This window comes from Scomber scombrus, chromosome 15, assembly GCF_963691925.1.
Source record: "Scomber scombrus chromosome 15, fScoSco1.1, whole genome shotgun sequence".
Taxonomy (NCBI): Eukaryota; Metazoa; Chordata; class Actinopteri; order Scombriformes; family Scombridae; genus Scomber; species Scomber scombrus.
In genome coordinates, this window is record NC_084984.1 from 2,508,970 (window position 1) to 2,525,164 (window position 16,195).

The 16,195-nt window shown below is 39.9% G+C and overlaps 1 protein-coding gene across 1 annotated transcript; it reads right to left on the bottom strand.

Moving 5' to 3' along the window:
- Nucleotides 1-1,020: 1,020 nt before the first annotated feature.
- pax8 (paired box 8) lies at nt 1,021-9,976 on the bottom strand. Its single transcript, XM_062434347.1, has 11 exons — nt 9,955-9,976; nt 7,516-7,681; nt 6,752-6,949; nt 6,473-6,549; nt 6,145-6,270; nt 5,489-5,664; nt 5,207-5,327; nt 4,697-4,942; nt 3,851-3,952; nt 2,438-2,527; nt 1,021-1,091 (listed from the first exon to the last, which is right to left on the bottom strand). The coding sequence occupies exons 1-11, from the start codon at nt 9,974-9,976 to the stop codon at nt 1,021-1,023; spliced, it is 1,395 nt and encodes a 464-aa protein (XP_062290331.1).
- Nucleotides 9,977-16,195: the final 6,219 nt, after the last annotated feature.

Genomic DNA, 16,195 nt, shown 5'->3' on the forward strand with positions numbered 1-16,195 from the left:
AACAACAACCAATTGTACATTTGTCATGCTTTAATTAAAATAATTCTTTAGAAATTCATTATTTACATCTGCAATAATATTAATAACAATATAAGAAAAAATAGTCACAGTTCTTACCAAACATCAGAACATCAGCATGACAACAAACTAAATTTATTTTAAGCAAAACAAATGCATTTCAAGCCTTGTTGGTTTTAGTAGCCAAATCACCGCCCCCCCACCCCCACCCGACCCCTCCCTCACTGGTCATTCTCTGAGTAAAATTGCATCACTTCCCTGTAAGTAATTCATCATTTACAATATGTACATATTGCTAGACAGATTCATTAATTGTCTTGGAGGGGCATATGTGGTCATTTTGACGTAATTGTGATTTAACGTGTCACCCTTTTATGGTTCACTACAGGAAAGCTCTTTAAAAAGCTGAATTTAGAGAGAAAACAAGTCACAAAATTGAATTTGCAAGCAGACACAGATCAAGAATAGGAAATCATTTTTTGATGATAGGACAGGATTCACAATAATAAAAAAGCATTGTAAACAAAAGCAGGCATAGTTCAGTATAAAGAAGTTGCATATCCCCCATTCACTGGATCAGTGGTGTCAAGTTGCAGGTTGCGAGAAACAAAGTCTTTGGCCAAAACAGCGTTAAAGAGCTCGATACTGAAAATATGCACCATGTGAGGAGACGTCAGGCATGTGAAACAGGCCCAAAAAAAGGAGGAGTTCAGGGTTAGAAATGTTTAAAACGTGCATGAGTCAGAGTTACCCTGGGTGATGGTATCAGTAATGACAAATAAATAACTTATGAGCAGGTGTGAGACCATGAGAGGGTGTAAAAAAAAAAGGTTTCTCAAGTCTCAAGTTCACTTCCAGTTTTGACTTTTTCATGCCTTGGTCCGTGAGCAGATGTTTGCCAGCTGATGTAAAGTTCTCAAGCTTGTCTGGTTCCTGTCTTGGTTCCGGTGCTGAATCAGGTCCACCAGAGCAGAGACTGTCCACTCAGCAGGGCAGCAGGGACTAGAGGTGGTCGTAGCCTGCAGCAGAGGGTGGAGCGGTGCGGGAGGCTGAGCTGTAATAATAGGGTGAACCTGTAGGGGGAGACACAGATAGAGGCCTTCAGAGGTGGAAGGAGGTGATGTTGGTGCCTGGATCAGACTTTCTTTATCCATCTTTATCTGCGGCGCTGGGCAGCAGATGGTTGAGCTGGAAGTCAGACAAGCTTGGACTGTTTGTCCTGCGAGTAGATTGAGTCTTAACCCTTCTCATGACTCTTAAGGAATAATCAAAAGAATAAGAGAAATGCAGGAATTTCCTTTTCTAACCAATGGAGAAGAAATTCCCTAAATCTCAGCTGAAATGCATCAGTACTTCTTCTCACACACACACCAGTCTAAACATGATCTATAGCATCAGAACATGATATATATCCGGGCCTTGCATTTTCGTGTGGATGAGTTTGGATATTTGGATATCTGTGCTGAAACATTTTAATAATGCTGATTTCTGAATTTAAAAAAAAACCATATTAGTCAGTTTTAACCTGAAACGCCTTCTAGCAAAAATCAGCTGCACAAAAATAAAGGAAATATTTTCATTTTTTAATATTCTTGGTCACTTTAGGAAAAGTCATAAAAATTCTGGTTAAAATAATGATGTTCTAAAAATGTAAAGAATGGGTCAAATTTGTAAGGGTTAATTCAGTTCATAAATAATTTACTAATGCTTTATATATAACTTAAAAGACATTAATAAAAATGACTTTTGGTTATCAGGTTGTGGTAAAACAGACTTTCCTTGTGTTTTTAGCACTTTGGTACATCAGGATAATCCTTCAAAAGACTGCTTGAGGGCTTAAAATGACTTAAAACATTTTGTGTATATTTATAACAGCAGACTAGAATAACACTTTATTAATAATCTGTATTGGATGATGATAGACCATAGACAATATAAACATATTCCTAACATTTATAACTGTGGACAAGATGGTGAATTGGAGGGACATTGGAGGGTCTTCCTGATACACTCAAGGGCTAAAAATATAAAGTAAGTTTGATGGTGGAGCTGGCGACCCAAAACTTCTTCTTATAAATGGTTTATGAATCATTAACAATAATAAAAGCATTACTTACTAATACAAATACATCAAATATTAACACACACACACAGTAAATCCTAGTTAGTAATGTGACTCATAGTTTACTACGGTGGGATGAAGATGGTTTTATATGACATGTGACTGTAAGTCTCTCGTCTCCTGCAGCCGTTCATTTAAATTCTGGTCATGACGGGAATGTTTGTGAATCATGAGGTCAGTGGTTTCTAAAGTCTCAGGGGACCTTTATTAGTTTTTAAAGCTGATACTCCTGAAACACACTTTGAAAAACATTCAAAGGTGGCATGCTCATGATCAGCAGTGGGGCCTTTCACTCACCCAGTATGCTGGAGTTGGTGAACCTCCAGGCTTCACTGTAGGTGGTATATGGCGAGTGGCTGTAGGTCTGACCCGAGTAGTCTGCACCTGCTGCAAACACAGGAAAAAAAAAAAAAATCATATCTAACGCTCACGCCCAGATACAACACATCAACACCATAGAGACGGTTGTGTTATGAAAAGGCAAAGCTGAGACATCGCTGAGAGCTGTGTTGTTTGTGTGCGTGCCAGAATCTGCTCAGCCTTAGCTCATAATTCACCAACAGTTAGTGCAGCCTGTAAACCATTAATCTGTGGTGCAGGTGGATGGCTGAGGGTGAAATCCCTCGGCCCAGTGATGCATGCATGCAGCTAGCCCTCTAACGCCCTCTCTCTCTCTCTCCAGCTCTCGGCCCCTCGCGTTGTTCAGCCGCTGCCCTCTGAAATGCCCTCCTCCTCCTCCTCCTCCTCCTCCTCCTCCTCCTCCTCCTCCTCCTTCTCTCTCCGTCCTACACTTCCTGCTTTAGCCTCTCTGGCACTCCTCTTTCTTCTCTTCTCTCTCTCTCTTTTTTTAACATTCCAATATCTAATTGGTAATTATGTTGGCTGGAATGAAACCCCGTGCTCCCCACCTCCCCCCCTCCTGTCCTAGCCCCCCCCCCCTTTCACTCAGTAATTGTGTATCAACGCTTCCTCACAGCGAGCCCACCAGAAAAATAATAAATCAGACCCTCTCATTTCGCGCTTCGGAGGGCAGACTTCAAATAAAAAAAGGCACATCACATACACACACACACACACACACACCTACACACGCACACACACACACACACTCTGACTGTATGCAGGCATCCTGATGTAGTCTCATGTGCACGCACACACATGCACACGCACGCACTACAAAGACCTCCTCCCCTATGTTCATATCCAGACTTACACCCCCTCTGCCACCCCTGCATCTCCCTCCTGGGCCCCCTGGTTCCCATGGCGATGTGTGGTCAGAGGTGTCTGGGTGGGGGGTGTGGGCAGCAGGGCGGAACCCCCAGCTTGTTCCTTGTACCCCCTGGGCCCATGTGCACCCGCACACACACACAGACACACACACACACAGACACACACACACACAGACACACACACACACACACACACACACACACACAGACACACACACACACACAGACACACACAGACACACACAGACACACACACACACACACACACACACACACACATACACACACACACGCACACGCACACAGTTCACCACCCTGGCAAGGCTACTCATTAACTCCGCCTGTCTCCCTGTTTATCTACAAGCCTCCATTCCTGCCTCTGTTTCTCTCCTCTTCCCTTTTATACACATTATTTTTATTTATACCTAATTCTCCTTTCTGGGTCAAATGTGGAAGAAAACAAACCAAAAAATAAAGTTACCTGCTACCATGCCAGTGATGGCAGAGGTGGTGTATCCTGACTGGGCAGGGGAGGGGATGTGAGGTGGGTAACCCGGCAGGGTGGAGCTCACCATGTCACGCCCTGCAAACACACACAAAGACACACACGTTTAACAACAAGATGGAGGTTCAACTTACTATTCTGCTTTTTTTTTCACAGCAAGGACTGCAACTTTTAACATATTTATTAGTTATTTGGTCTATATCTTGAACATCTGACGGGCTTTGGGAATGTTTCAAATGTTTTCTTTTGCTACGACCAGCAGTCCACAACTCACAGATATTCAGTTGCTGCAACCTGAGACTAAAGGAAACAGAACATGTTCACATTTAAGCTGGAATGTGAGATTTTAGGATATTCATTTTATTAAATGACACAAAAAAGGGTTATTCAAATATTTAATTTTTTTGTCGATCCACTACTTGATTAATCAACTGTTGTTTTATTTTGTTGCCAAAAGGAGACAATGAATTAAAGCTGAAACAACCAGTTGATTAAGAAATGAGTTGATTGCCAGATCATACAATTCAATAATCCATTAAACATTTAAATCATTTCTTAAAACGCCAAAAATTCCACCTGTTCCAGCTTCTTTGATCTGGGTTTTTTTGCACTCTTTGATAGAAAATTAAATATTTTAATATCTTGGAAATGTAGTCAAATTTCGGCGTTTTCTGATAATAACCTGACCAGATGATTCATCAATAGATAGAATAACAGGTCAGATTACTTGATAATGAAGGAGTTTCAAACATAAATGCATACTGTACAACTTCATATGTATTTAATGAGTGTGAACATGAATGAGATGGATGCCTGCATTACCTGAGATGATAGACTGACTGCTGAACTGCCCGTACACTGGTGCATGATGGGAGAATGAGTTGAAGGCATTGGGGAAATGGTTGGAGCTGCTGCTGCAGCTGTTGCTGACATGCATGGGTTTCTGCAGCGCCTGCAGCTCGACAAACGCCAAGTTGGATGCTGCCGCCACATTTGGGGAGGGGCTCGTGCTCGTCACTTCTGGGGACATTTCCTGTTTTAGACAGAGCGGCAGGGACTGTAGGGGCTCTGAGGTGTTTACAGCCAGTGTGCAGGGGGGGCAGGTGGGTGGGTGGGGGGGGTGAGAACATGAAAACAACGGGTGAATGTGAGTGGAAGTAAAACGCAACAAAAAAACTCAGTGAAATGTCAAAAGAAAGCAAAAAAAACAAAGATTGAGTGGCTTCAGGACACTTGTGCAACAGTCTGAAAGATGTTACGAGTCAGCATGTTGAGGGCTTCAACTTTGTGCTCGACTGGAGTCAAAGGGCATCATAACATTAAGAGTCTTACCGGTCACCATGGCGTAACTCTGGTGTGCCGTCAGATTCCGTCCAATGGCGGAGCTGGATGTTGAGAGGCTGGTCTTGGCCTCGTCTAAGCTGCCATTGATGAGGGACAGTGGGTACAAAGTCTGGGGATGAGGAACAGGGATTAGCTATTGGTGGAAAGAGTGCGAGATGTGTGAGACGGAGCACAAATGCAAGTAAAAAAGAAACATCTGAAATGGAAAGAAAATAAGAAAGAAAGAAATTAAATCATCGTAAAAACTCACTAAGTAGATTTTTAACATACCTGCTCTGTCTTGCTACCAGAGGCGGAGCCGAAAGAGTCCGGTGGGTAGTGGTGACGATCAAACCCGCAGTCCAGGTGTTGCGAGGCTGCGGAGAAGTGATCCACTCTCATCTGTTTCCTCGGGATGCCTCCGCTGCCCTGAGAGTCCACGCTGTGCCGACAACTCTCCTGGTCACCTGAGGGAGAGGCAGAGGAGGATGGAGAGTGAGGAATGACTGTGTGCATGTGTCAGGTGGTGGTGGTGGTGGTGGGGGGAGTGAGGGGTAATTCATCAGGTAGTATAGAAAATGAGGATTGAGTTTAAATATTTCATTAGTTAATGCTCTAAAATGATATATTTGACATCCAAACATACTGTGGATCACTTTAAGTTCAGGGGCCATTATAGAAGAAAAGGTGTTAAATTGAAATTTAAGAGAATTTTGATGAAACACTTAATTGTTCCTTCCTTCAAACATGATTAAATAATGCAATTTGGAAGTGTTTGGCAACTTTAAGATACATATTTTTAGAGTTAACTTCTTCATCTTGCTCAAGAAACTAAATATTAACCTGTAGGACGTTGCCAAATATGAAAAGATACATAAGAGGACTGCTGTTCAACCAGACTTTGTACTCTTTTTTTTGGTCTAAGGGTCAAAGAGTCTCATTCTTACTGTCATCGTGGCTCCTCTTGCCCTCGGTGCTGGGTTGGGGGATACCCAACAAGCCGCTGATGGAGTAGGTGGAGCCCAAAGAGTCCGACTGTGGAGACTCTGGAGGGGTGACTGCAGAACTGGGGACTAAGAGAAAGAAAAACAAAGGCAGAGACAGATTTGAGAGGGAGAGCAGAAACGATGCTTTAAATCTCATCAGTAACGTTAATCCAGCCGAACAATGAGCACGCTCCATCTTTAACCTTAATCCTTCACCATCAGATGGTAACGCTTGGTGTATGTGGAAGGTAATACACATCATCTATTGTGCATGTGAGTTAAAACTTACTTAAGGTTTGTCCTGGACTCAGGCCTTTTCCATCCAGAGGCAGATTGAACGGCTGCTGGACTTTTGTTCGAATTATTCTGAAACAAAGAGAAAAGAAACAAGAACAATTTAAGTATCTTTAGATGTGGTTGAGTGTGTTTAAACTCAGAAAGAGAGACGCTGAGGGGCTCATGGATGTCAGAAGTGTTTACTTTTGTCTGCTTCATTTAGCCCCGTGACTGCTGAGCCTATTTATATTTACACCTCCGACATGATTTCATTCATAATTCAGTTTGTCACCTGTTAATGGAGCTCACGCTGGGCACCGTGTCGCTGTCACACACTCCCTCCGCCAGCAGCCGGTCTCGGATCTCCCAGGCGAACATGGTGGGATTCTGCCTCTTGTACTCTGCGATCTTGTCCACAACCTTCGGGGTGGCCACCTTGGGCTTGGAGCCACCGATCACGCCGGGCTTGATGCTGCCCGTCTCGTAGTAACTGGGGTAAAAAAAGGTGGAGAAGGAAGGGGGGGGGGCAACTGTCAATGAAGGAGTCTGACCAACACATCAAAGATAATTACAGGAAACAAGCAAAAGGCTAAATATTGATTATATGTATTTGAACACAGTTAAAAATACATTTCTTATAAATAACATATATATATATAATTCATATTTCCTCAGGACTGTGAGAAAAGTTATGATTCATGACTTATTATTAAGTTATTTATGTAAAAATGTTACAATATAAGAGGTTAATACAACTGATATTCTTTCAATATAATGTCATTATTATTATTCATTCAGTTTTAAATGTAATTTTTTACGTTTTTAAAACTTTGATATTGTTAATTACACCTCCTGTTACTGAGATCTGCAGTAGCTCGTAGTAACTGGGGTAAAAGGTGGAGAAGGGGGGGGGGGGCAACTGTCAATGAAGGAGTCTGACATTTAAGAAAAGGCTTTTTTAGGGTTAGTTGACCAACACATCAAAGTGAAAGAGAACAGTCAGAGAACATGAACAGTAGGTTGAGAAAGGTGCTTTTTCTTTTTTGGTGTATTTACCGTCCCAGTATCTTGCTGACGCAGCCGTGACTCACTCGGAGCTGCCGGGAGATGTCACAAGGCCGAACGCCCTGGTGGGCCATGTCCACGATGCGTTGCCGGATCACCTCCGGAAGTGGACGGCCATTAACAAACATTCCGCCTAGTTGGTTAAGACCCCCATGACCTGGGGGAGGAGGGGGGATGAACACTTATAAATGTCAAAGAACAACAGGAGGAGGCATCGGCCAAACGTCAACAATCAAACTCATACACAGCTAGACAACTAACCACCAAACTGGGGACACTGGTTTTATCCACAGCTGCTCCCCAGTAGTGTTTATTTTAAAAAATGTGTCAAAAAAAAGAGTTTACAGTGGATAAAATACACTCTGAGATGTATTAGCATTCATACAAGTAGAGAAAAGTGGCTTTATGTGGCATACAGTAAAATATCTAAAGTATATACTATAAAGGATTTTAATTTCCCTGTGCATTACATCATCTGTGCATTACATCATCTGTGCATTACATTTTCATTCATTCTTTCACAGACGTAATGTGTCTTATGTAAAACATTAGCAGCAGCCTGGTGCGTCGTCAGGTTGCGTTATGCATAAAGTTTTACATTAAAAAAAGTGGAGTACACATGAAAATAAAACTGCAGTGAACAAAAGAAGCCGGTGAGTAACGGAGGAGATTTATAGACATTAAATTATAATAAACTTGGGTGTAGCTAAGACTTCTTTATACTCTTTATATTTGGGTCTAAACTGTTCAGTAACAATGATTATATAGAGCCAAAATTCAGCATTTGTTGGACCTTAAATCACACTTAAATACTGATATTTAGCCTGTATTTAACAATAAAGCCCATGTTTTAAATGGTGAATTAGTGAATGACGATTGCTTAATTACTTAGAGGAAAATCATCTCGCAATCAGCTCTAAAACAAAGTTTGTATTTGTATTAATGACCCTGTAAACCAGAAACTATGTTTACTTTTTCAGGAGTTTCAAAGTGACATGATTATTATTCTGTGCCCAGAGATAATTACAGGAAACAAGAAAACAGTCTAAATATTGATTATATGTATTTGAACACAGTCAAAAATACATTTCTTATAAATAACATATATATATATATATAATTCATATTTCTTCAGGACTGTGGGAAAAGTTATGATTCATGACTTATTATTAAGTTATTTATGTAAAAATGTTACAATATAAGAGGTTAATACAATTGATATTCTTTCAATATAATGTCATTATTATTATTAAATCAGTTTTAAATGTATGTTTTTAGTTTTTAAAACTTTGATATTGTTAATTACACCTCCTGTTGGAAATACTGAGATCAGTGAATAACTGCAGGAAGACACTGTCTCTATATTTCATTATATTTGATTTTCATAAATATATTATAGTTGTAAAAAGAAGAAGAAAAAAAAGGATGGATGATTTTTGCTGCAAAAACAACACAGTGTAAAATCCGCAGACTGCACGCTGGTGACTCTGCAAGAACACCATTGCTTTTTAATTTTAACCCATTGAGTCATTTCTTTCTCTTTTCTCTCTCTCTGCTTTTTTTCCTCCCTCTCTCTTTCTTTCTCTCTCTTTCTCTCTCCAGCTTTCATTTCCACATCAAACAGCAAACTGAGGCTGAGGGAGGGGGGGAGCCTCTATTAACGCTGCCAGCCGAGTGTGGAAAAAAATCTCCCCGCCAAGCTTCATCAACCTGCAGGATATTAAAGCAGAGCAGCCCCGGGGTGGGTGGGTGGGTTGGTAGGAGGGAGGGAGGGAGGGGGGTGGGGTGGGGGTGACATGCACGAGCACAGACATCGCGCGCACGCCAAAACAAAGCACGCATTCATTACCCAAAAAGAAGCCTTATGGATAGATAGATAGATAGATAGGTAGATGATTTCTAACTATCTGAGACATAACTCTCAACCTCCTGCTGCTCCATGATTGCAGCTGAAGACACACTGACCAGGGGAGGATTGCTCCAAATTTATATCTGACAGCCTTAAGTGCCATCCAATTAACTTCCTCAATATCCTTCCTACACAACAACCAGAGGGGGGGGGGGGGGAAACACACACACAAATCGCCCCTGGGAGAATTACAATGAACAGATAAGATGCCTCCCTGCATGCCACACAATGTGTTTCAATGTTTCACAGCTAATATTTGGCTCAATTTGACAGGACACATCCTAAAGTTTTGCACAGATATCAAAGATGTCAGGCCCAAATGTTGGTATAAAAGTGATGCACAATATATGAGGAATATCACACAGATTTAATAGATGTTTTTTTCCTAAATTTAAGCGACATAAAGGGACATAATGATGTTAATGGGTTATTAATCGGAGGATAAATCACCTGTCTTTTGTCAAATAACTCTTCAATCAGTGATAAAAGAAAAAGAAGTTGGGCTTGTGTTGTTTATTTACCTCTCCCGGTGTTATGGGACATATCCCTGAGTTTTTGATGCGTGGTCCACCAGCTGAACGTGACGGTCTCCTCCTCGCAGTCCCAGTTAAAGTGTTTTTACTCCCTTTCCTGCCCTGTGTGGCATGAGTGTGCTCCTCCTGAGCGCCCCCGCTGATCACACGCTGCAGGAGTACAGGGGGGGGGGGGGGGGGGGGGGGGGTTTGTGTCACATGTGATGGACTCTGAGCTCCTTACAGAACAAACGCTCTGAGCTGGTGTTCATGGTGGCACTCTGTGTGGTGTGTTACCATGATGAGGAAATGCAGATGCAGAGGCTACGATACTGTGTGTGTGTGACTGGGTTTGTTGTCTTCAAATCACTTAAAGTCTTTTATTTCTGTCTGAATATCAAGAGTTGGAAGAGTGCTCCATCATTTAACTTTACAAGTGCATTTAAATTTTAAAGTGCATCATTTAAGTGCATAAAATAAGTCCATGCATCTTTAGCTATGTGTGTAAAAACATTATAAATCAATTAGTACTTTTCTCTGATAGTAACTGATGAGTTTACATAGCTCCTGTTATAGATTAAATGTCCCTTCTTTAACACCTTTTATCATTATGATTCATTTATCGCCTCATAATTATTAGACTGAATTTGACTTCTGGCTTCTGATCAGCAAAATAAAAGAGCATTAAATAATATATATATATATAATGTAAAGCAGTTTTGTAGCAGTTTAAGTGGAAAAATATATTAAAGTTAATGTTAATATTAAATAGCACAAGAAATATCAAGTGAATATGAGTAGAAAGGACTTTGCTCCATCTCAGATTTGACACTTTAAAAAATTAAAATAATCCTGTTCTGCATTAAGACCATTAAGACAGACGACTGGTGTCTTTACTGTTAACTAGTAGATACTGGATGTGTTGTGAATGTGCTCGCTGGCAGGTGTTATCGCCCCCATATTTAAGCCTTGTTTACAGGCTCCATCTGCTCAGCTGCTGCACATTGAAACATTATGCTTGATGTTTGAATTTAAAAAAGACACACAGTGAAACTATCTCTGTATGGTGCATGCAGGCAGGAAGCAGGAAGACTGTGAGTTTAGTTTAAATCAGCGGCAACAGTTGCAGCTCTGATTGATTTTAGACAGAAAAGCAGCAGAAATGAACCTCGACAAGGTCACTGTCATGCAACTGAAGTATTGCTTCGTGCAGTTTTTGAATTTAACCAAATAATTAGCAGATTATCACACAGTTGTAATTATGACAGTAGGTACACAGTGACTTATTTTAGTTTGTTGCTAAGAACATTAATACACAGTTACTATCAGCTCACTCTGCATGGACAGGTTTAATTAACTCATGTTTGTGTGTAGATTGACTTAATTGGAAAAGAAGAATATTTATCTTTAATTATATTTAATTTCAAGTCTTAAGGCTGAATAAACACACACAAATATATCCTGCTAAATATAATGAATGATGAAATGAATCCTCAACATAGCTGTAGATTTAATTAACTTTAATGTTTATGTACTGTATTAATCAATAATAAGGCAAACATGACATTTAATATTAATATTAATAAATAAATAATATAGTAAAAAAAAACATAGGAAACAACTTTAAATGTAACTGTCTGGGTGTTTATGAAGGTGTTTGCTGCTGACGTGTAATGTAAATAAATATTATTATAATGATTATTAATTATTGACAGTTGTAATTGATTTAGCAGATGTTTATTTTATATTTAACAGTCTGCTCCTTTAATGTTTTAATGTTTCTGTGATTTTATTTGCAGTTAAGTAGTTGATGTGCTGCTCGCTTTTTCTCTTCTAAATATGAATTATTTAGTTTTAATATGATTTTTTTTTTATTGTGACTCCATAATATTGATTATATTGGCGAGATTAAAGATTACAACCTTTTTTTTTTATTGTTGGGTCAGTGTTATTTTACACTTTAACTACAGATTAGATGAAATATTGCAACACATCATAAACTCCACATTTGAAAATGAATTCTGCACAAAGGCCTTTTTTCATTGTTTATTTTTTTATTTATCTAAAATCTCCCATTCACTCTTGAATCCAGCACAGTATTTTTTTTTTTAGTGTTCAGCTCCTCCGGGATCGTCGCCTTTAAAGCTGAATATTGATGTTTTTTTTTCCTCTTCCCCGAAACTTTCCCCTCTGTTGACCAGGATCCCATTTTTTAACCTACATCTAATTATAATGAATTATTGTGATTTTCTGCAGAATTACAATCAGCGATAAAAACAAAAAAAACAAAACCAATTTAGTGGATGCTGTAGAGAGTGATTTAAGATGATTTGAGTTGCGTTAAACAGCTCACTGTGGTGTCAGGATTGCGGATTAATTGCTCACATTTTAGCCATTCATGCGTCGCACAACACAGTTTACAACCCGCGTTTTCAAAAAGGATAAAAAATAAACCGTGTTCTTACCTTTCCACGCTGAAGCTCACAATAAAAAAGGATCCCCAGCAGATATACTGATATTATCCAAATGATGGGACTCCGGTGGTGTAATACGGTGTGTGTGTGTGTGTGTCCGGGGCTGTATTACAGGAGGCAAGGCTGCTGTTGTGTTGTGTAGTGTGCGCGCTGCCGACACTCCAGCCAGGTTTTATCCAACCGGGGATGCGCACAGGACGGCGCGCTGCAGCCATTGGCCAAGGAGGAGAGAGGAAGCAAGAGGAGGAGGAGTGGCTTTAAGGGAAAAAGAAGGAGGGGGGGAGGAGTCCTGATGAGTGACCCCGTGTTTTGATGGCATTACACCCACTGAGCGACTGTACGGAAACACTTGTCAAGGAGACGGCTTGTTTCCATTCACAGCGCCGCTCTCTGTACGGCCGTGTGACGCCGTTTCCGACCGTCCGAGCGCCGCTTTCACACACAATTTAGTGCCTGATTTGCTGCGATCCGTCACAGTTTCTGTCTGACAGGTAGACTACACCTGGCTGAGGGGGAAAAGACTGCAAATTGTGGCCCGAGTTTCCAAACTTTGCATCGAAAAATAGCGACAATTATGCGTAAAAAGACGCAAACTTGACCAAGTTGGGGCTGACAGTGAATTAGCCTTTCCGTTTATAAAGATATTTCATGAATCTCTGTGTCATGTGTCATCCCTCATATCTGTCCTGTAAAAACTGAAGCTAACATATATTCTTAGTAACATTAAAATGCCCTTTTGCTCAATAAGTTTGATCTCAATTCTTTTTCTATTCAGATCGAATTTAATGGCACAGCAGTGACAATAAAGACCTTCATTTGTTTCTTTTCACAGTATGAAATTGAATGGATCACTTCTTGCTGGGGCTATTTCATGGCTCAACTTCAATGAGATTAAAAGAACAGACAGACGCAGATACTTCCTGCCTCCTTTTGGCAGATAAAAAAGTACAAATTAAATAAAAATAGACTCGTTTAGAGCATGCATGAGGCGAAATAAAACAATGGGGAAATAAAAATGGTTAAAAAAAACCAAAAAACAAGCTGCAGTTGTATTTTCCTTCAACATCCTTCATCAATAGATTCACTAGTTTGCTCATTTTATCTTGTGAATAAAGTGAGTATATTGAAAAAGGTGTGAGCAGCCACTTTAGAGATTTATGGACTATAGGCTATGTAACAATCTTGCATGAATTAAATGGACCTGTGGCTTCTGGGAAGTGCGTATATGGTCAATATAGAGTTAATTCAGGCCCCTGTAAGCGCCTGATGTCACACCAGGGTGTCAGGATCCCCCTGAGTTAAAACGCTGTTAATGTTGTTCTCACAAGCCCATGTTAAACAAACATGACACCTCTAATGACAGCCATTGGTGGCACCGTGTCGTCTGTCTGATGTAAAAGCAGAGGTTTTTCCTCTTCCAGCCATATGGACTTTTGGATGAATTGTTTTATTTCTAATGAGTAAAAAAAAAAACTGAGTCAGATTATTAATAAATCGCTTTAGATATGTGAGAAGGAATAAATAGTTGTATGAATCTTTGCAGGGTTTTTGCAGGATTTACAACAACAAGCGCAAAGGTGCATGATTTAAAACGAGCCACACTGCAGCTCTTATCTGGTCAGTTTGTGATTGAAGTCCTTTTAAAAGAAGCTATACATCAGTGCCGCTGCAGGACAATTGGGGAGCGCCTGTTTTTAAATAAATACAACTGTAAAGAGACTAAAGGGAATCACAACATCAGATGGAAACAGAGCAGCTCCTCTGTGAAGAGACCAGAGCGCACAGAAGAAGATGGACAAGTGCCCGCAGGGGGAGAAGAAGTGACAGAAAAGACTGAGAGGTTACAGAGAGTTTAACAAGGGATTAAAACTCACAGATTGGTATCTATAACGATGATACTGTGAATTAAAATAGCGCTTAATTATACGGGTCCACATGCCGAGGGGCAGAGTTCATACACGCCCCAAAATCCGGCCTAATATTCAGACAATATTCAACTGTAGTGATGAAAAGCTGCAACTGTAAGTAAGATCCAGCTTCATATTCATCCAACAACAGTTTTCATAGGCTGTCAGGATGCTGTCAGATATTACTGAGGCTAATTAAGATATAGCTGTATAATTATATTGTTAATTAAGTAACACATATCTTGATCTTAACACCATCAATTTGCTATTGACTGCTATAATGAAGCAGAAGGAATAAAGTGTTTATCATGAAGTCATACTAACAGACTAAAGGTTTACGCACATACATTAAACAGGCCTATATGGTTATTATTGGTATTTTGTGCTAAACAGAAAATAAAAATGTTAATTTTGCACACAAAAAATATGTCTTAAAAATCCAAAAATTTAAAAATGGATGTTTCTGTCTCCTCCTTACTGAAACACAGTTGACAGTTTAACGACAGACATCCAATTCTGTAAATATGAACTTGCTCATGAGGCTATTTGTCGTATATTTGTCAGGCCTGTGTGTGTCTGAGCTGTAGAAAAAAAACCCGAAATGAAATGAGATGTTTGGCGATGCTGCAAGATGCAACTTAGGGGATAAAATCCAGAAAACATGTTAATATATTTTGCACAGGTTGTTTACATTGTTTATTATTAATTGGCATTTTTTGTACTATTTCAATGCTATAAAATGAGGGTTTATATTTACAAAGCTCTAGACAACAATAACATGTCAGACCTTGTTTGTCACTTTAAATGAATTGATTCACCACGCAGGTTAAATCATGTCTTGAACACATATTATTTCTGGACTCCTCGGCCCTTCTTCATGTTGCTGACTCCCTCAATAACGCACCTCATCATTTATCATTTTCCCCTCATTGTTTGTTTTAAAGGCCCCTCGCTGCACATTTTACGCGGGGTAATAACGCTGAAAAGTGCCAAACAATTAGATCTATAAATGCTTTTATAATTGTGACATTATGTGACGGAATAAATAGACTACCTCCTCTGTTTTGAGAAGGTTTTTTTTCTTTCACGTGCAACTTTTCCTCTCTTAGATGTTACCTGACAAGATGCAGAAGTATTCAGACAGATACAGGCCTGCTGTAATGTTTCTGTTCCTCTCAGGGTGTGTCTGGATGAAAGGGTGTATCTCCGCCCGGATTTACTTCTTCCCTGATTTTGTGTCACCAAGAAAAAAAGCATCGTAACCTGCGGCGACAGGTGCCAACAAGAGGTCAGACCAAAGACTTCCGACTGCAGAGATAAGGACAACATGCATTGCGCTTTAGGTCGTTTTGCGCGTATTTTCAAACTGAATCTGCTTTAAAAAAACAAAAAAACGTATTTAGCAAAAAACAAGTCGGTTTTCCAACTATAAAATGCACTGGTTTCACTTCACATGTATTGAAACGTGTTTTTCTTTTCGTTTAAATCAGAATTTTAGTTTTTATCATATATAGTTATAAAAGAAGCGTTATAGGCCGTTTGTAATCCAGCAGGGAGACAAAAAACATTATTTAACTTTCAACATTTAGATAAAAAGTACAACACCATAAAGGGAGCCCAAAAACTAGGATTATATGCTGAAACATACGTTACGAAATATGAAGGTATAAGACGTTATTAAATGTAATAACGGGGCATAAAGAGACACAGATTAGAGGAATAGACCTCTTGAAGATGAAGTGGAATATTACATCAGTACGTTTTCCCTTGTATGTTTTAACCTCTTTTCATCCCTTCATTCCGTCTACAAACGCGGAGGTGTGAGTGACTTCGCGGTGCGCGCTCCCGCAGTGATCCATCGCCCTCCTC